Here is a 21,688-nt window from a genome sequence, read left to right on the forward strand (position 1 = left end):
CATTTTGTTGTAGACCGCATGTCTGCATTGTCTACACAAGCCGCCCGCAGGTCACGCAGGCCGCCATTTTTTCGTAGCCTATTGTCTCCTGCATGGGGGCGGCCATGTTTGATGTGCCCAGCAAACCTCGAGGAGCAGCTGGGAACGCCGGAAGGCGTACACAGGGGGCGGAGCCACTTCCTTTCACCCGGGAAATCTAGTGCAAGACTTCCAGTCTGCACAAGACAACGCTGACAGCAGTTTTAATAAGAAACTTCTTTGCATCTGGTGATGAGCTCTTGGGGTCTCTCTCTCTTTCTGGGGGTCCTAAGCAGGTACGCTGAGGGGCGCTATTGCGCTGGTGAATTAAAAGAAGTATTTTTTATTTTAAAAAAAAAAAAAAAAAAAAATGTTTTTTTCTTTTTTACCGGCAAAGTGTCCTGGATTAACATGGACCCTGCCACATGTATCTCCACCTGATCCCCTCGAAGTGGCTGCAGGCCCCTCCAGTTCCCCACTTAATAGTGAGTCATTGTCAGCAGTTTTGGAAATTTTTTGTCTATCCCGGGTGGAATTGGCTTGTCAGGGACAGGGCGCAAAGAAGCAACCCCCGCCTACCCCTACTTCATCTGAAACTTCAGATTCAGAGTCTGAGCCTATGCCTGCAGTTGCAGGTACCTCATCTGGGGTTGGTGACTCGGGTACTGTCTCTTCAGACAGTGAGGAAGATGTTTCGGCATCTACCATAGCCCGAGAGGAAGCGTTAGTAACGCATTAATTGTATATGTTCGGAGGTTACACCATCAAAAGTAGCTGATACTGAGATCCCATTTGGTACTAAGAAACGCACCAAGATGGCGAAAGTATTTTCCTTACCCAAGTGTTTCGGTAATGTAACTAAGGAGGAATGGGGTCATCTAGGACGAGCCCCTACCATTTCCTAAACGCATTAATAGGCGTTATCCGTTCGAGGAATCACTCCTCAAGAGATGGATAGTACCATCTGTGGTGGATTTTCCAATCTCCAGATTGAACAAAGCTACGGTTATCCTATTGGAGGATGCTCCGTCCTTTAAAGATGATCGTAAGGTGGAAGCTGTGTCTCGCGCCATCTTTTCCCTAATTGGGTCAGCTTTCGGACCAGTAATTGCTACTGGTCTAGAATGGACCAAGTGGCTCAGAGGGGAGAGATATCCCCCAGGCGGTATCAGATCTGGTGGAACAGATGATACAAGAGTTACAGTTTGTCTGCGACATTGCACTAGACGCCACTCCACTATTGGGGCGAGCATCAGTTTTTAGCAGTGGTCCTCAGGCGTACACTGTGACTAAAATATTGGTCGGCAGACCAAGGCTCCAAGGAAGCTTTGGTTAAATCTCCCTTTTCAGGGTGTGCGCCTATCTTGGGGCCAATTTAGATGAGATTATTAAGGATCTCACTAGAGGAAAGAGCACTTTCTTGCCACCAAGTACTAAGGGTAAAAGATCCCGTCAGAGACGGGGGCCTTCTTTTTCCGCTCATAAAAAGTTTTTTCAGCCCATGGGCGAAAAAAGCAAAGTCCGCCAAAACTACTTCGGGAGGTTTTTTTAAGGGGCGCTGGTCGGGCAAGCAAAAGCCCGGCTCTTCCAGACCTGAAGATAAGACTACTAAAGCCTGAAGGTGCGCCCCCGCCCATAGCTGGGGCAGGGGGACGTCTTCGCCGGTTTCCGCAATATTCGACTATCCCCGGATCGCTTAAGAGCTTACGGGGGGTAGTCACGGATTTAATGCAACAAGGAGTGGTGGTCCACGTTCCTTGGACAGAGCATTTCAAGGGTTCTATTCGAACCTTTTCACAATACCCAGAAAAGAGGGCAAAGTGCGTCCAATTCTGGACTTAAGAGCACTTAATCTTTTTTGTCAGGGTACAAAAATTCAAGAAGGAGTCCATTCGCACAGTAGCGGCCTCCCTGCATCAGGGGGATTTTCTGGCGTCCATAGACATCTAGGATGCCTATCTTCACTTTCTTATTTATGCAGGACATCAGCGTTTCCTGCGTTTTTCCGTAGAAAGAGTACCATTATCAGTTTCTGGCGTTACTCCTTGGTCTCGCCTCGACTCTCCGGGTCTTCACAAAGGTGTGGGCCCCAGTCTTGACGTTGTTACGACAACGAGACATATCGATTCTAGGTCACCTAGACGATCTTCTGCTCCGTGCAGCTCTATTACTAAACTTAGAGATCACCATGACCTCTTTGCAAGAGTTCGGGTGGCTGGTGAACCTGCAGAAGTTATCTTTGGTTCCCACCAGAAGGCTGGAATATTTGGGTCTAATTTTAGACACATGCAGGCTTGCATGAGGGTCCTGGGTTTGATGGTGGCTTCCTTTGAAGCAGTACCAGTTGCCCAGTCCCATACCCGAATCCTTCAAGGAGAGATTCTTCTCAGGTGTAACCAAAATCCAGATTCCCTGGACAATCGGATCCGGCTGAGCGAGCGGACCAGGGAGTCCCTGGTCTGGTGGCTTCGGTCTCCGATGCTCAGCCAGGGGAAGTCATTCCTACCAATATTTGGACGCTTATCACCACGGATGCCAGTCTATCCGGGTGAGGAGAAATTCTCGGCTCAGGGGCTTTGGTCCCTGGAAGAGTCCAGGTTACCGATAAATGTATTGAAACTGAGAGCGATCAGACTTTGTCTGATTCACTGGACAGAGCAGCTCCAGGGCAGCCCGGTTCAGATCCAGTCGGACAATGCCACAGCAGTGGCTTATGTCAATCATCAAAGGGGCACCAGGAGTGTCCTGGCGGCCATAGAAGTGGCCAGCATTCTTCGTTGGGCGGAACAAATGTTCCAGCTCTCTCTGCGGTATTCATTCCGGGGGTGAATTGGAAGGCAGATTATCTCAGCCGTCAGATTCTGGATCAAGGGGTATGATCTCTTTATCCAGGGATATTCCACCAACTGTGCCCCCGTTGGGGCACTCCGAATGGGAGCTGTTGGCATCTCCGCTCAACAGGAAAGTGCGGAGGTTTGTGGTTCATTCCCACGATCTTCTAGCAGACACCGCAGACATGCTGATCGCCCCGTGGGGGCAGTATCAGCTACTTCCCTCCTCTCAAGTTACTGCCGAAGCTTCTTCGCAGGATAGAGGTGGAGGGAATCCCAGTTATCCTGGTAGATCAGGACTGGCCTAGTCGGCCTGGTACGCCGACCTGGTCAGGCTGGTCACAGACGTTCCTTGGCGACTTCCTCTTACGGAGGATCTGCTGTCGCAGGGACCGATCTTCCATCCTGCTTTACGATCGCTGGCTTTAACGGCCCGGTTATTGAGACCCAGGTGCTGAAGGACAAGGGATTGTCAGCTTCAGTTATTCCTACTCTAGTTAAAGCAAGGAAAGCGACTTCCAGAAAGATGTATCATCGTTAATGGAAGTCTTATATTGCGTGGTGTGAATCCCTTAGGTTCCCTCCACGTCTTTATTCGGTAGCCCGAATATTGGCTTTTCTGCAACAGGGAGTTGAGCAGAAGCTGGCCTTGAGTGTTATCAAGGGTCTGTTTTCAGCATTAGCTATCTTCTTTCAGAAGGTTTTGGCTACTCATTCCTTGGTGCGGAATTTCATCCAGGGGGTGCGACACCTGGCTCCGCCAGTGCGCGCGCCGTTACCATCCTGGGATCTTAATTTGGTGCTGTCGGTTCTTCAGACACCTCCCTTTGAAAATATCAGGGAGATTCCCTTGCTTACTTTATCCCAGAAGGTGGCCTTCTTGGTGGCTATCACTTCTGCACGCAGGGTGTCAGAACTGGCTGCATTATCCTGTTGTTCCCCAGATCTGGTGGTTCATAGGGATAAGGTTGTTCTTCATCCGAATCCATCCTTCCTTCCTAAGGTGGTTTCAAAGTTTCATTTGAATGAGGACATTGTATTGTCTTTCCTATGTCCTAAGCCCTATCATCTTTGAGAATTGCGTTGCATTCCTTGGATGTAGTTCGGGCGATCAGGATATATTTGAATACTACGGATTCATTTTGTAAGACTGATTCACTGTTTGTGATCACGGATGGCCCTAAGAAGGGGTTGCCTGTTTCTGCCGCGACCATCTTTAGATGGATCAGACGGACGTTGGTATAGGCTTATTCTATCTAAGGGTCGGGATCCCCCGTTCCCTGTTAAGGCGCATTCTACTCGGGCGCTTAGAGTTTCCTGGACCTTCCGCCTTCAGGCGTCAGTGGTTCAGGTTTTCAAGGCGACTGTTTGGTCGTCGGTTCATACCTTTACAATATTGTATAAGGTTTATGTGATGGCATCGTCAGATGCCTCTTCTGGCCGCAAGGTTCCTGCAGGCCGCTGTTTGAGGAGACTGTTGGTCTACCTCGAGGGTTTGTTGGGTAGGTCTCATCTGTTTGCTCGATGAGTCCCTTGATACTTCTGGTTGGCTCCGGTTGGGCCTTCTAGATTGGATTTTGATTTCTGTCAATCCCACCCCTCATTTGTGGCACTGCTTCTGGATGTCCCAATTGATGTGAATCAAAGAGGACTACGTCTGTCAATGAGCGACAGAGAAAATTGGATTTTTGTAAGATCTTACCGTAAAATCCTTTTCTCTTAGCTCATTGACAGACGTAGTACCCGCCCCTCTATCATTGAGTTGGGTTGGGTTAAATTCTCTGACACTGCTTCGTAACAGAACTGATTCTCTGTAGCAGACAGGAGGAGGATATACCCTCTGGGACTGCCCCTAGGGTGGAGCCAGAACGTTTTTTCTTTCTGCCTAGTCCTACTCCTGCGGAGGCAGCATAACCCAATTGATGTGAATCAAAGAGGACTACGTCTGTCAATGAGCTAAGAGAAAAGGATTTTACGGTAAGATCTTACAAAAATCCAATTTTTTTTTTTTTTTTTTTTTTACAACCTGAAAGAGAAATGCATAATGAGCTAGTATGCATCGCATACTAGCTCATTATGAAATACTTACCTTAGAACGAGCCCCCGCCGTGCCGTCCGCTCACCTCTATGACGGGCGACATGTCTAGTCGCCCGTCTTCCGGGATCGCGGCATCCGGCCATCTGATTGGCCGGAGCCACGGTGACGTCACTCCCGCGCACGCGCCGACAGTCACGGCACGGGGCTCTGAAGGAACGGCACGAGCGGCCGTTCCTTCATAGCGCATGCGCCAGTGACGTCACTGGATGCATCAAAGGTAAATATCTCCTAAACGGTACAAGTTTAGGAGATATTTACAGTACCTATAGGTAAGCCTTATCATAGGCTTACCTATAGGTACAACTTGCAGAGGAGGGTTTACTTCCTCTTTAAACAAAAGCTTCACATCACATTTTTTTTTCCTCATTCTTCTTCACATTTACACAGACACTGGAAATGAGAAAAATATACTCTGGTAAAATGGTGAAGTATTGTGAGAATATACTGTGTGTGTGTATATAACTTGTACTATGTATATGTGTATATAACTATATGTGCTTGTATAACAGTGTAAATTTGCTGTCTCCTCAAAATAACTCAACACACAGCCATTAATGTCTAAACTGCTGACAACAAAAGTGAGTACACCCCTAAGTGAAAATGTCCAAATTGGGCCCAAAGTGTCAATATTTTGTGTGGCCACTCTTATTTTCCAGCACTGCCTTAATCCTCTTGGGCATGGAGTTCACCAGAGCTTCACAGGTTGCCACTGGAGTCCTCTTCCACTCCTCCATAACGACATTGTGGATCTGGTGGATGTTAGAGACCTTGTGCTGTTGGGGGCTTTCTTGTGCATCATGTTTAGAAGAGGCTTCCTTCTGGGATGACAGCCATGCAGACCAGATTGATGCAGTGTGCTGCGTATGGTCTGAGCACTGACAGGCAAATTGGGCCCAATTTGGAAATTTTCACTTAGAGGTGTACTCACTTTTGTTGCCAGTGGTTTAGAATTTAATGGCTGTGTGTTGAGTAATTTTGAGGGGACAGCAAATTTACACTGTTATACAAGCTGTACACTCAATACTTGTAGCAAAGTGTCCTTTCTTCAGTGTTGTCACATGACAAGATATAACAAAATATTTACAAAAATGTGAGGGGTATACTCTTGTGAGATACTGTGTGTGTGCGTGTGTTTATGTATGTGTGTATATAATATATTATGTAGATATCGTAAAGTAGCTAGTAATAGATATCGTAAAATAAATGTAGATATCGTAAAGTAGCATACTTCTTTGTAGTACTTGTAACCATAAAAACTTGCTTTTATGCCATAATTGTATGGTAACTGAAGTGGTGGTCCAAATCGCACATAATCTTGTTCTGGACAGGTCCGGGGTTGGATGGCAGGATAGGGTGGCAGCGAAAGTAGTGGGGAGTGTGTGGAAAAAAGATAACCCCGGTTGGAGTGGAGGGGGAGGGAGATAAATACATGAAAAGGGAGGGTGGAAAGGTGTGCTTGTAACATTGCAACTAATAATATTAATGCAAGATTTTTTGAGCCAAAGGTATATTGGCATATTCCCAAAATATAGATTTATTTTACACGTGATCCTGTCACAAGATGGCAGTAAAAGCCTGTCTTATAGTTTTGAATGATTCACTGAAGTGTTTTGACCTTAAAGTATTATTTAAAAAATGCTTGTAAATTTTATAGATGTTACATAAGATACTTTTGGTTTAGTTTACTCTTGCTTATATAAAGCACTGTTTTATTGCAGTCATTCTACATGTAACGGTTTTTGTTTGTGTTTTTTTTGTGTGCAGTTTTTGTGTTCTCTGACCTGTTGGTCGATGATCAGTCTGTTTATCCTAAGGAAATTAGAGACCGATACATCATATCAAAGACCATAGGAAGGTAGGTTATAATGGCGTTTTGTCTGCCTTAGTTTTTTTTTTATTACAGCGGTACATCAGACAAATAGTCTATGTATTCAACTGGATTTTTATGGAAACCTGGTCCAATGATAAAAAACAGAAGCTTCCCTTGCTGATGTCTCTTTCTCAAACCAGCAGTTCGGCCCCTTTCACACATGCGAATTCGATCCGATCCGCCTGTCCGTTTTTCAGGCGAACCTGATCGGATGCTCTATGCATCCCTATGGGGCAGTGGATGTCAGCGGTGACATGTCCGCTGACACCCACTTCTCTCCGATCCGATCCTGTCCGTGAAATCCGGACAAACGGAAACCCTATTTTCTCCAGTCGTCTGTCCAGGGCAGCACAGGAGATATAGGCTCAACCTCCGGAGACAGGAAATACAAAGGATCATGTGAATAAAGGGGCGGACACCCACCGTCTTCCCCAGTCTTTTGTGTTTCCTCCCCGGAGGAGGAGGCAGGTTTGGTGCTTGGCTGGTACCTGTCCTGGTCAGAGGACCATGGAGGCGATCGGCGGTGGGGGCCCCCGGTGGCCGGCGAGGCCGTGACCGGTGCTTCTCCTGGAGCCTGGGGAGGGATAGGTCTGCTGCCTGCAGTGGTGGGGAGTCTTCCTCGCTGGTCCGGTACAGGGGCAGCGGGCGCATGTGCAGGCCTTGAGTTCTGGCCTTTGGAGCGCACGGAGGAGGGTGGGGTTTCCGGTGCATCACTTCCGGTTTCCGGCTCTCACAGCAGTGATGACGCCGGAACCATGGTGGTTTATTTGAACCGCTCTAAGTGACTGCTGGGCTTCCCTGTTCAAGACGCAGCAGCGCAATGTTACAGGAAGAAGAGGCCCTTCTCATGGAGACTGCAGGACATAGCGGTGGTAGCGCCACCCCAGCTCAGGTAGGGGGTCACAGGGGTGGGCTAACCTACTAGGCTGGGGGAGGGGGAGAGAGTCTGAAGGGGTTCCTCAGAGTGCTGTGGATCTTCCTTGTATGTCTCTCTCCCCCTCAAAAGCTGAGTCCGGGCTAAAGAGCTTAGGAAATCTGTCTTAGCTTCACTGGCAGGGGGAGGGGGTGGCTGTTAAATAGGTGCCCCCCTCCTTTTTTCTGTTTTGGAGTCTGACCTTTTCTTTCCTACTCTTCTTGTATTCAGGCTCAGCCCAAAGAATCAGAGAGCGGGGAGGAAAAGATGCCTGGCCCGTGCCTCTAAATTTAAGGAAGGTTGGAGTAAACCCCTCTGCAAACCTTGCATAGACAAATTGGTCTATAAAGAGTCAACAGGTGCATGTAAGGACTCCAGAAGGAAATGAAGGCGATTAAGTCCATGTTGTCTAACATCAAGACCCCTAAACAGCCAGTAGAAGTCCCCCTAGTTTCAGCACCAGAGGAGGGTGGAGAAACAGAGGAAGAGGACTCAGATTTCCTTGAGGAGCTTAACGAGGCAGCTTCTTCCAGGGAGGTCCTTAAGCTAGGGACTAAATCTCCTAGGTATAAGCTATCGCTAGAAGAGGTTGATGCTTTGCTAGGGGTGATTTATGAGACCTTAGAAATTGAGGAATAGGTCTCTTTGTCCCTACACAACAAGATGTACCAAACCCTTAAAGAAACCCATTCTAGGGTTTTTCCGGTACATAGTACTTTGTCGGACTCCATTAAAAAGGAGTGGGCGGAAGCTGAAAAGAAGCTATTTTTCCCAAAAAGCTTAAAAAGGAGGTTCCCCTTTGACAAGGATTCCTCTTGCATCTGGAACAAGGGTCCGAATTTGGATGCGGCTTTCTCACAGTGCGCCAAATCTATAGACCTGGCTTTTGAGGACATGGGTGTCCTTAAAGAGCCCATTGGCAAAAGAATAGAGATTCTTCTTAAAAGGTCATGGGAGGCAGTTATGGCTAATTTAAAGCCAGCTATGGCCACAACAGTGGTGGCCCGGAATTTAGAGGTTTGGCTGGACCAACTTAAGGCCCATTTAGGAGGGACTTCCTAAAAAGAGATTCTGGATTCCCTGCCTATGCTGTTCAAAGTGGCCGGGTATATGGCAGACGCTTCAGCAGAATCCGTTAAACTGTCAGCTAGAACAGCAGCCCTGGTGAATTCTTCTCCTTGGGCCTTGTGGTTAAAATCGTGGTCAGGGGACTCGGCCTCAAAAATAAAGCTTTGCAGTATTCCATTTGAAGGGGACCTTCTGTTTGGGCCAGACCTGGAAAAGGTCTTGGACCGAACAGCAGATAGGAAGAAAGCCTTCCCGTCAAAAGTCAAAAAAGCTCTGGAACAGCGTTTTTTTTTTCTTCCCCAAAGACCACAAGGGCAGGCCTCTAAGATGCCAACCACTACAAAACAGTGGGGGGAGAAGGAAACAACAAAAGGGGTATCCTTTTTTCCTCTCCTAAAAAAAAAAACCCTAAACCCCAGTGACGGGGTCCCTGTGGGAGGAAGATTTGTGTCAATTCCTCCCACAGTGGGAAAAGGTGACCCAAAACGGGTTCATACAAAGGAACATCAGGGAGGGCTATCAGATTCAATTCAGGGGCACTCCGCCCGCAAGAACATTCCTGACCTCCCCTCCCAGGGATGCCCAAAAGGCGTGGGCACTACTGTCGCAAATTGGTAACCTTATGGACCAGAGTGCCCCAAGAAGAAACAAATTTGGGTTTCTACTCGCACGTCTTTGTAGTAAAAAAAACATTGGGGAAGTTTTGGCTTATCCTGAACTTAAAGCCTCTGAACAGATGGGTGACCTACTGTAGATTCCAGATGGAAAACATCTTTACGGTGAAGGTGATGCTCCCCCCCCAAATTGCTTTATGGCTTCCCTGGGTCTAAGGGACGCCTATTTGCATATCCGATTCACAAGGGATCTCAAGCTCTCTTGAGAATAGCGATAAGGTGGTGGAGTGCAATTCGCCATCTACAATTCAGCGCCCTACCGTTCGGGCTGACCTCTTCTCCCAGGATTTTTACCAAGGTTCTGGCGGAAGCACTGGCTCCCCTAAGATTAAGGGGGATCTCGGTCATCCCTTATCTGGACGACCTTTTATTTTTTGCCCACTCCTTTCCCCAGTTGCAGGAGGATTTACGGGTAGTCATTCTTTTCTTAGAGGGCCTGGGTTGGTTAATCAACTGGGAAAAATCAAACCTGATCCCAGCACAAGACTTATGCTATCTGGGATACAGGATAAATTCAGTGGAACTAAAGATTTTCCTCACTACAGAAAAGATGGAAAAGGTAAAAGCGGCAGCAGTCGCCTTACAAAGCAACCAACCATTGTCCATCAGGACAGCCGTGTCAGGCCTAGGGTTCTTACCGGCAACAATCCCAGCTGTTCCTTGGGCAAGGGCCCACTTCCAGTGTCTCCAAGCCAACAACTCTTGAGAGTTTGGGACGAGAGACAACAATTCTTGGACAAGACCATCCATTTATTCCTAAAACCAGTCGCATTGGTGGTGGCGGAAAGAGGAGAACCTCTGGGTGGGTCTTCAGTGGTCCTTCCCAATATCTGTCCGTATTACTACGGACGCCAGCACTTGGGGGTGGGGGAGCCCACTGGGGAACAAAGATGGCCCAAAGAGCATGGTCCAGGACGGAATCTCTGAAGTCGGCAAACTGGAGAGAGCTGGCGTCATGGAGGTTACCAATATGTTCTGAAGGGCTATCGATGGCTAGAATTCGTGCTAACAATAAGTGTATGGGCCAGCATCTGGTATGGATGAGCACCTATTCAGTGTTCCGATTGGTTAAACACCTTATTGAGGTCCAGAAAGCCCCCAGATAATCGTATAGATCCCCAGAGGATTCAAGCGAGTAGGAAAAGAAAGAGGAGACAGATATGAAAGAGAGAGAGGAAGAAAGAGCGTGGGGGAGATGCACACAATAAAAAAAAATAAAAATAAGAAAAAAGGGAGGAGGGCGGGGTAGGAGGAGACGAGGGGACAGGGTAAGGGACACAAAGGACAAGGGGCTGACACTAAGTGTCTCTGGGGCGTACGTGAAGTTTCTCAAATGGAGACAGGTCTAGACCAAGTATCGAATTTAGCGGAGTGCACCAGAAAATGGAGGATTTGTAAGTACCCCCAGAAGGGGAATGTACCTGTGGCAGAGAGGGCCTTTAATTGGTCATACGAGCGGAGTTGGCCTTTGGAGAAAAATTGGTGGGCTAATACCTCCCTGTGCGGCCATTCCTCTGCCAGGAAGGCGGTGGCTACCCCCGGAGCAAAGTCTGGGTTCCCTCTGATAGGGGTAAGAGGGCCCCTGATAGAAGTGAAGGCTCCATCCCTGCAGGCCCACGCGAAGCAGGCCTGCGTGGGTCCTATAGTCGGGTGAGCCGTAAGGGTCGAATAGAGTCCCTTGGGCTGAAGCCACGGCTGCAGGTGCAGTGCGGTAGAGCTAAAGGCACCCTCCAAGGAGACCCAAGCCTTCTCCTGAGAGTGCATACTCCAATCTATGATCCTTGTGAGCAAGCAAGCCCTGTAGTATCTATGCATGTCCGGCAATCCGATTTCCCCCCCCCCCCCCCAGTTTCGGTAAAGTGAGGCGAGCATGTTTTATACGTGGGGGTGCATTGTTCTAGAGAAACTCAGAGCAATGTTTTCCTGAGGGACACGAAAAAGGAGGGTGAGACCGCAATCGGAATGGCTTGAAATGGATATGGGAGCCGCGGGAGAATGTTCATCTTAATCAGGGCCGACTGCCCAAACCAAGAGACCGGAAGACTGTTCCAAGATTAAGATCGTTGCTTATCTGCTCCAGAAGCGTCCGGAAGTTCCTGTCATACAACTCCGACAGCCTGGCAGGTAATTGTGTCCTGCTTCCAGGTGAAGGGAAAATGTTCCTGGCAGTGAGCTACAAGGCAGGGTGTCAGGGAAACGTTTAATACCCGCGACTTAGAGTAGTTGATTTTGAGGTTCGACAATTTGCGAAATGCTTCCAACTCTTTAAGGAGATTCGGCAGAGAAGTTCTAGGTCCAGACAAAAACAGAAGCATGTCGTCGGCAAATGCCGCAACCCTATGTTCCGTGCCCTTCACCCTGATCCCCTTAATATCAACATTGGACCCAAGTTTATTCAAAAAAGGTTCCAAGGTTAGTATGAAAAGCAACGGGGAAAGTGGGCATCACTGACGCGTTCCGTTCCTGACCCAGAAGGCGTTCAACAGGTGCCCATTTGCCCTCACCCTTGCAGAGGGAGTCGAGTACAGGGGCCATGATGCTAGCACGCAGACAGGGGCCCAGGCCCACCGACTGAAGTACCGCTGCCATGTAATCCCAGGCCACTCTGTTGAACGCCTTCTCGGCATCAAGCGACAGAACAAATCCGATGGCAGACTTTCTAAGTTGCCATCAGGTGTTGGAATCAGAGCGGTCTCTAAACAGGGAAGTCTTCCAGTTAGTGACCCAGAGGTGGGGCCTTCCGGACATAGATCTGCTCGCCAGCAGAGCGAACAACAAAGTTCCAAGGTATTTCTCCTTGGAGAAAGGCGGCGGAGCCATAGGAGTAGATGCCCTGGCTCAGGAGTGGACCTTTCATCTGAGCTATGCCTTTCCCCCATTCAAGCTGATTCCTCTGATTCTAAAGAAAATTCGCCCAGGAGGACACCACTTTAATCCTGGTGGTACAGTTTTGGCCAAACAGGCCTTGGTTTTCGTCCCTGTTGCGTCTGGCAGTGGGCCCTCCCCTCATGTTACCCGAGAGGGAAGACCTGCTGTCCCAGGGACCGATTCAACTGCTGAAAATTCAGAGAATGAAATTGGCGGCCTGGTGTCTGAATAAAGTCTTTTAAAGTCCAAAGGACTTTCAGATAAAGTGGTCTGCACGATTCTTTCTAGTAGGAAGAAAGTCACCCAGGCAATTTATTTTAAGTATTGGAAGTTTTTTCGTTCTTGGCTGGATACCAGAAACCGGGCGGTCGGTGTTCCAGCCATCCTTGATTTTGTGCAGGACGGGACAGACAAAGGCCTGGCCATTAGCACCTTTAAAGGTGCAAGTAGCAGCATTATCTGTTTTTCTGGAGAAATCCCTGGACTTAAAACCTTTAGTGGTTAGGTTCTTTAAGGGGTTATCCATAAGAAGACCGGTTCCATTTAGAGTTCTTCCTAAATGGGACTTGTCGATAGTTCTACAGGGCTGGATAAAACTTTCGCAGGATGTAGACCTGTCATTAAAGTATACTACCCTTAAAGACCGCCTTTCTGGTAGCAATTTCAACAGCCAGGCGCATTAGTGAGTTACAGGCGCTTTCAGTCAAGGAACCTTTTCTCCAAATTTTTGAGGACAGGTTGGTGGTATGTACAGATCCAGGATTAAGTACATACCACCAACCTTACCACCTACCTTAAGTGGCCTCCAGGTTCCACAGGACCCAGGAAATTATGTTACCTTCCTTCTGTTCGTCCCCTACCAATCCTAAGGAAGCAGAATTTCATCTTCTGGATGTAAGGGCCTGTGTGTTACGCTATTTAGAGTTGTCCAGGAGCTTTAGGAAATCCAATGCTCTTTTTGTATTGCATTCCGGGAAAAATAGGGGGCAGCAAGCTTCAAAAAACACTATTGCCAGGTGGATTAAGCAGGCGAAAGTGGGAGCCTACAAAAGTTTATACAAAGGGTGCCCCTTTTCTCTGTTGTCTCCCTCCACGTGGGCGTTATCCGCCTCTTGGGCGGAGCGAGCAGGGGCGACACCAGAACAAAATTTGCAAAGCAGCCACCTGGTCTAGCTTCTCGACATTTATCAAGTGCTACAGACTGGACCTTCTCTCTGCGGAAGACCAATTGTTTGGAAGGAAGGTACTTCAGGCGGTACTCCCACCCTAATCTGGTAAGTTCTCGTTGATCCTCTCCTGTGCTGTCCTGGACAGACGACTGGAGAAAAACCAGAGTTAGTCTTACCGGTAACTCTGTTTCTAGGAGTCATCCAGGACAGCAGGGATTCCCTCCCTATATGCTGTTATAACCACGGGCGAGTGTTTTTGTCTTTCTTCAGAAGCCATGTCGGGTCGGGGGAGTTCTAGGATAAAGACTGGGGAAGATGGTGGTGTCCGTCCCTTTTTATTCACCTGATTCTTTGTGTTTCCTGTCTCTGGAGGTGCAGCCTAGATCTCCTGTGCTGTCCTGGATGACTCCTAGAAACAGAGTTACCGGTAAGTCTAACTCTGGTTTTTCCATCTGTCTGGAGGATCGGATCGGATGAGAACGGACAGGCGGTCCATTCTCATGCGATCTCCCCATAGAAGACAGCGGGGATCTGACAGCTCTGTCTCTGCGCACAGAGCGGAGAAGGAGCTGTCACCCGCCTGCTCAGCGGGGATTGGAGGATCGATCCCCCGCTGAGCAGAACAGACTCCGTCGGGCACTGCGTGCGTGTGAAAGAAGCCTTCCTTGGCTATTATGCTGATTCTGTGACTTCAATGCTTTTAAATTACTAACCAGAAACAAGCATGTAAGTCAGGAAACCTGACTACGAACGGACCTAATTTTGAGCAAATTTGTTTATAAATAGCAATTCAAAGTATTAAAGAAAAGGTTGGCATATTTATAGCATATTCATATAATCTGTGTATTGGCAGATTTAATTCAGCATGGATTTACAAGCTTGAAACTGCAGTATGCAGTTTGGAACAAATTGCTCTGAAATAATAGACTTGAACTACACTGCAAACCAGCAGTTCTGGATGTCCCAGTAAGCAAAAAGGAATGATTTGTATGGCCCCACCTACTATCCAAGTATGAGAAATAAACCTTATGTTTGAGTTTGATGGAAGTGAAACCTGCAGATACGTACTGTTTTAGGAGAGCTCTACTGGTATTTGTATGGGTTAATTTTCCATCCAATTTAGCTAGCTGAACACAAAAACTGATACATCCATGACTTTGGCAGAGTCCTGTGGTAATCTTTGCTGTTCTTATAGTGGGTATATGCACGCGATGTGACAACTAAAGTCCTGGAATGGACTGAAAAAATAAATATATCAAACACTCTGCGTTCTTCAAAAGATTGGATAAAATTTGAAAACCACATTCTTTCAGATCTGTCAAGATTTAAAGCACCATCTTTGTGGAAATCTTTCTCATTCCCAAAATCTTGCATATCTGCCGAACTGTTTCCCTGTTCATGTTCAATTCTTCTGCCATCATTAAATCTTGAGCGTACGAGGGTTCACACTCTGTCCACATTTGCATCTGTCCTTAGCGTTTTTGGCTGCCCACTTCTTGCTTCATCGTGGAAATCTTCCCACTCCTCCTAAACCACCTATGTCATTCAAAAACTTGATTTCTTCAATGAATGTTCACCATAAACCTGTTGTAACAGAGCTAAAGTTTCACTTGCACTTTTGCCAATATTCACGCACAATTTGATGTTAAGCCGCTACTCCAGATTCCTGTCACTCATTTTCCACCAACAGTGCAGTGCACACACGTGTTATTTATTTTACTGTTTTGTAAAGACTGAGGCAACTGGTCTGCAACCCAGGCGAGTGCAAGTTCAGGCTCGTACACACAAGAAAATTGGGCGAGAATTTTAGTCCAAAGAACTTGCGTACGATTTTCTTATAGTGTGTACACAACTTTCTACAGCCATGGATTTTTCAGTGGCGATCTATGTTTATCCTTAGTACCACTGTTCACAGCAACATTATTGCCATATAGTAAGGTTGGCGATCCAGAAGGCACAACTCTCTCTAGTGTTTTGGTTCTCCACAGTATAGAGAAAGCCATTGTTCTGATTCCTCCATACAAAGGCCTCTACATTTTTGCTAATCTGGCAGGAAAAAATGTTTTGGTATCTCCTACAGAGGGAGCATTTTGAGGTAAGAGTATCCTGGGGAGTATATACAATTATTGCACCCTACCAGGAAAAAAAAGCTTTATCGCAATCCTGTAGATTGCTGTAAATCATTTGTAGCTTTGTTCCTAGGTAGGTAATTGCATGTTGTTGCCAATGGAAGGGAAACGCAGTGAATGATTGAGCCATATAGACTGGGAACTAGGTAAGCTTTTGGATTTACTATGTTTTTTTTTTTTTAAATTGCACAAATAATGGAATTTAAATTGGAGCCTTGTCACAGAAGAGAATATCATCTGCAAAGGTGGCAGTTTTATGAAGTGTTGAACCCATGTGCTATTTATATTCATCTGTGACAACTGGCAAAGTATAGCATGCTAGGGCAATGTGTGTGTTTCTTTGATGCAGCAGAAGTCAGCTAGCATCCCACTATACTGGATATGGAGAAAAGTCAAGTCATATAACCTCAACAGTGGCTTTGTTTGAACTCCTAAGGGTGTGGTAATTCTCTTGCTTTTAAAGTTTCTTTAGCACTAGAATAAGTAAGAAATTATTGTTGGGTGTAAAGTGCAGAAACCTAGAGGGCCCTTCTGTAGGGTAAATCTGATACTTTCTGGTGGTTTTGAAGCTTGCTATTCTGTGTAACAGTTCTGTGGGATGTGGTGGTACCATTGCAGGAGAGTGGCTGCATTTCTGCCACAGCTCAGAATGTTAACTGGGGGTGGATTCCTCCCTGTACTTCAGGATTTCTAAACCATACCCTCTGTCTATAGAGGCTCAATGACACCCTAGCACATGCCTGTGTCATTTTAATGTACCGCTGCTTGCTTTACAGAGTGAATCTACATCCCATGGTACTTTCTAAAATTTAATATAGCCTCTGCAGCAATCCCCTCTCCTAGGCTATAGCCTTTCAATGTGATTTTATAACCTGACTTTCGATAATTTTGTTATACTTTCACCCTTTTGTGTTTATGAAGTGGTTTAATGTGTGGCTTTATTCTGGAGCTCTGGCTTAAGCTTTATGTCTTCTGTTATTTCAGTGGGGCTTGTGGTGAAGTCAAACTGGCCTTTGAGAAATTAACATGCAAGAAGGTGGCTGTGAAAATGATAAGCAAGCGCTCATTTCGGATGAGTTCTGCTTCTTTGGTAAGGAGGCTTTTGATACTCTTAACTTAGTTTTTTGGTGCATTTAGTTTATAGAAAAGGTTGGGTGAAAGTGGTTGATTTTGTTTTTCTAATTCCTCAAACAAAACGGTAAACTTTGTTAAAAAAAACCAAAGCATGTTGTGTTGGTTTAGTTTTGTCTCTTGTATACTATCTGCTATGCTCACCAACATATACTGTACATTGCACACATGGTTGGCTTGGAAACTTGGTCTCTTAGGACGTGAACTAAAACATGTGAAAATCTTCTTCTTTTCTGTAGAACCACACCATTTCTGCAGACACAGAAATTGAAATTCTAAAAAAAATTAGTCACGTAAGTAAAAGAATTGACATATACATTTTCTTGTGTTGTGTTTTTGTTTTTTTATTTTTCTATGATGGTGATCATGTCTAATGCACACTTAAAGGTGGAACTTTAGTCAGAAAGTTAAGTCCTGCTAAATTACTTCAGGATAGCCTCTTTTGCAGGTATAGCTACAGTATCGCACAAAAGTGAGTACACCCCCCACATTTTTGTAAATATTTTATTATATCTTTTCATGTGACAACACTGAAGAAATTACACTTTGCTACAATGTAAAGTAGTGAGTGTACAGCTTGTATAACAGTGTAAATTTGCTGTCCCCTCAAAATAACTCAACACACAGCCATTAATGTCTAAACCTCTGGCTACAAAAGTGAGTACACCTCTAAATGAAAATGTCCAAATTGGGCACAATTAGCCATTTTCCCTCCCCGGTATCATGTGACTCGTTAGTGTTACAAGGTCTCGGGTGTGAATGGGGAGCAGGTGTGTCAAATTTGGTGTTATCACTCGCACTCTCTCATATTGGTCACTGGAAGTTCAACATGGCACTTCATGACCAAGAACTCTTTGAGGAGCTGAAAAAAATAATTGTTCCTTTACATAAAGATGGCCTAGGCTATAAGAAGATTGCCAAGACCCTGAAACTGAGCTGCAGCATGGTGGCCAAGGCCAAACAGCGGTTTAATAGGACATGTTCCACTCAGAACAGGCCTCGCCATGGTCGACCAAAGATGTTGACTGCACATGCTCAGCGTCATATCCAGAGGTTGTCTTTGGGAAATAGACATGTGAGTGCTGCCAGCATTGCTGCAGAGGTTGAAGGGGTGAGGGGTCAGCCTGTCAGTGCTCAGACCATACACCCCACACTGCATCAAATTGGTCTGCATGGCCTAGAAGGAAGCCTCAAATTTGTCCTAGAAGGAGGCCTCTTCTAAAGATGGTGCACAAGAAAGCCCGCAAACAGTTTGCTGAAGACAAGCAGACTAAGGACATGGATTACTGGAACCATGTCCTGTGGTCTGATCTGACCAAGATAAATATTTGGTTCAGATGGTGTCAAGCGTGTGTGGCGGCAACCAGGTGAGGAGTACAAAGACAAGTGTCTTTCTTACAGTCAAGCATGGTGGTGGTAGTGTCATGGTCTGGGGCTGCATGACTGCTGGCACTGGGGAGCTACAGTTCATTGAGGGAGCCATGAATGCCAACATGTAGAGTGACCTACTGAAGCAGAGCATGATCCCCCTCCCTTCAGAGACTGGGCAGCAGGGCAGTATTCCATCAGAACGACCCCAGACACACCCGCAAGACGGCCACTGCCTTGCTAAAGAAGAAGGTAAAGGTGATGGACTGGCTAAGCATGTCTTCAGATCTAAACCCTATTGAGCATCTGTATGGCATAACGGAAGATGGCGGAGCGCAAGGTCTCTAACGTCCAGCTCCCTGATGTCGTCATGATGGAGTGGAAGAGGACTTCAGTGGCAACCTGTAAAGCTCTGGTGAACTTCATGCCCAAGAGGGTTATGGCAGTGCTGGAAAATAATGCTGGCCACACAAAATATTGACACTTTGGGCCCAGTTTGGACATTTCCACTTGGGTGTATACTCCCTTTCGTTGCCAGCAGTTTAGACATTAATGGCTGTGTATTGAGTTATTTTGAGGGGACAGCAAATTTACATGGTTATACAAGCTGTACACTCACTACTTTACATTGTAGCAAAGTGTTGTCACATGAAGAGATATAATAAAAAATCTACAACAATGTGAGGGGTGTACTAACTCTTGTGAAATACTGTATGTAAAACATTAAAAATAAGTGTCTATACTGTTTAAAATCCAGTAATACAAGAGGGGCGATTTACTAAAGGCAAATCCACTGTGCACTACACGTGAACTGCAAGTGCACTAGAAGGTGTAGTCGCTGTAGATCTGAGGGGGACATGTAAGAAAAACAAAAGCAAGATTTTCCCTTGCACATGATTGGATGATAGAAATCAGCAGAGCTTATTCTCGTTTCAGATCTTCCCCTCAGATCTAGAGTGACTGCACAGTATATTTGCCTTTTGTAAATCAACCTTAATGTCTCACCCTGCTCTGCACATGCTCAGTTGCTGTCCATTTTGTGGCACTGCCGAGTTTGCAGGGACCAAGCTGCTAACAGCCTTAAAGCGGAAATAAACCCTCCTATCCTTCACAGCCACGGAAGCTTCTTCTGTTTGATCTTCAGCTGCCATGGTGCTACACATGTGATCAGTTATGACACCAGCTATTTGATGGTTTGGCTAAGGACACAAGCTAATGTGACATTTAGCAAATCCCAGTATTCCATGAATATAACTGTTTTTCGAAACCGTTAATACAATTAGTTTAGTTCTGCCTTATGATTTCAGGGGCTCTGGGCTTCAGCAAAATGGCAGCCTTTAGCAAGAAGAACTCGGAAAATGCTGAAGGCAATTTAAAGCACACTCTAATTTTGGTACCAAAATTAGGAACGTGGAATGTATGTTTCTTGATAAAGACCGTTTTTTTTTTTTTTTTTATCAAGTGTTCCGCTTTTAAGTAACGTCATTAAATATCTAATTGGTGTTTATTCTAGACTAAATTCTTCACACCGGTGTTTTTCTACCCTTTCCTCAAGTCCTACCTGTAGTGCAGGTGTTGGTAAATTCAAAGGGACTCATTATTGTCCTAGTAATGTTATTTATCTATTGATGTGGCTATTCACAAAACATGAACAGCTGATGGCACATGCCAGCATTGGAATTGCCGTTTCCATAGTATAGAGGAAACATGTAATGACCTGTTAAGCCCCTTTCACACTTGTGCGACTTGTCATGCGATTTGGGACTGCAAAATCGCACGACAAGTCGTTCTCCATTATTTCAAATGAGCCCCCGTCATATCTGTGCGACTTGATGTCGCACCGACTTCAAAGAAGTCCCTGAACTACTTTTGGCATGATTTTGATGCATTTTGAGTAAAAGACATTATAAGCCCAGTCAAACTCGCATCAAAATCGCTGCAAAAAGTTGTGTCAAAATTGCGGTAAAATCGCGCAACTTTGAAGTCGCACAAGTGTGAAAGGGGCCTAAAAAATTGGTTAAACGTTAATGAAGTTTGCACTATACAAAAGTATTTATCTTTTTCAGCCTTGTATCATTAAGATTGAGAACTTCTTTGACACAGAGGACTATTTTTACATCGTTTTGGAGTTGTGAGTAATGATTTAAATATTTTTTAATATTAAGAAGGATCTAAAATGTTATGTAAAGAATGTTATCCAAAATGCTTTAGACCTCAAGAATTTAAAGAAGCATAGTTTTTTGTGAGCCCATGAATTTTTATTTTTTTGTAGTTTTTTTACTTTGAGTTTCACATTATTTACATTATTTGCTCATTCATGTATTTGCTATGGTACTAAAGTAAACCAATTGTGACAGGAATATCAGGGGCCAAGAATACTGATCATTGCTGTCATTCCGAGCCACTAGCTTCACTTCTTTCTGACGATTGCTGCTGGACAAGCAGATCAGTGAAGTCATAAGTCCTATAGTCATACATAAAACATAGTGCAGCGCGGTTTTAAAACCCTCTTACAATAAAGAAAGTAATAACCCAAATTGCAGAGTCAACAATATTGTTATGATAAAGAAGGGAGACAGTCGATAGCTTGAAGTGATGTAAAACAAAGGCAGAAGAAAAGCAAAGTCCACTTGTTGTCTGGTGAATAACATCAATTAGTGTGACTTCTGTGTTCGCAGCTTCCCACCACCAAGCATTATCTGCCTCTCACCTTAAGAACGCGACCCTGCAGGGTCAAAACGCGTATATATCTCTCCAATAATAAAGGAACACCGCTCCAAGCACCCAAACGTAAGATATTAGCAAAGCAGTCCTTCACCGCAGAATATGTGACTGTTGTAAGTAACACTTCCGGATACATCCCCCGAGATATAAAATAAAGAAAAGGGATCTAGTGCTCTCTGTATATATTGCCAGATTTATTAGCATAAACAGGAATCACACTTACATGGTATCCGGAGCATTAGATCATATAGAAATTGCAGAGCGTGCAGCGTGCTGTGCTGTGCCGAGTTCCTTCCTGGTTGTTGCGGCCGTGAATCATGTGACCAATCCCCCGTACGCGTTGCGTCCGAGGTGGGTGTGGACTTCTTCAGCGGGGATAACGATAGGTCCATGATCCGGCACTTTATGCTTACAAAGCTCCGCCCCCCCGTCCTACCTCCGGCGTTCACCATCGCCATGGAGACGATCGTCTCCTCTAACAGGAAGTGGACAGGCGGAACAGAGTGTATAATGCTTCCTAATCCATCCAAGCCCAACCTCCGGCTTCTGCCGTTACTATGGAGACATTTAGCTATCACGGAAGTGGATGGATATAACGGATTAGAATTGGAAAGCTGGCCTAAGCAATAAAGATTTTAAGACCTCCTTTTTTGCAGATTCCATTTAAATCAAGGCTATTTAAATTATATTCAACTTTATAATAAATTATGCCTAATTAGTGCAAAAGCATGAATCAATCAATGATTCTTACTATTGGTCACATGGGACCACGGCCATACCAACAACTGGACACAAGATGGCAGCACACTGCTCACTCCAATTAAAAC

At 45.7% G+C, this 21,688-nt stretch overlaps 1 protein-coding gene across 1 annotated transcript in view; it reads left to right on the forward strand.

Moving 5' to 3' along the window:
* Positions 1-21,688, forward strand: part of CHEK2 (checkpoint kinase 2) — a 126,234-nt gene that overhangs the window by 29,887 nt on the left and 74,659 nt on the right. The window contains exons 5-8 of the mRNA XM_082253275.1: positions 6,712-6,802; positions 16,623-16,728; positions 17,009-17,062; positions 20,204-20,268. Of these exons, the coding sequence (XP_082109401.1) occupies positions 6,712-6,802; positions 16,623-16,728; positions 17,009-17,062; positions 20,204-20,268 (316 nt within the window). The remainder of the gene's footprint in view (positions 1-6,711; positions 6,803-16,622; positions 16,729-17,008; positions 17,063-20,203; positions 20,269-21,688) is intronic.

Source organism: Pelophylax lessonae (genome assembly GCF_965119305.1).
Source record: "Pelophylax lessonae genome assembly, chromosome: 1".
NCBI lineage: Eukaryota > Metazoa > Chordata > Amphibia > Anura > Ranidae > Pelophylax > Pelophylax lessonae.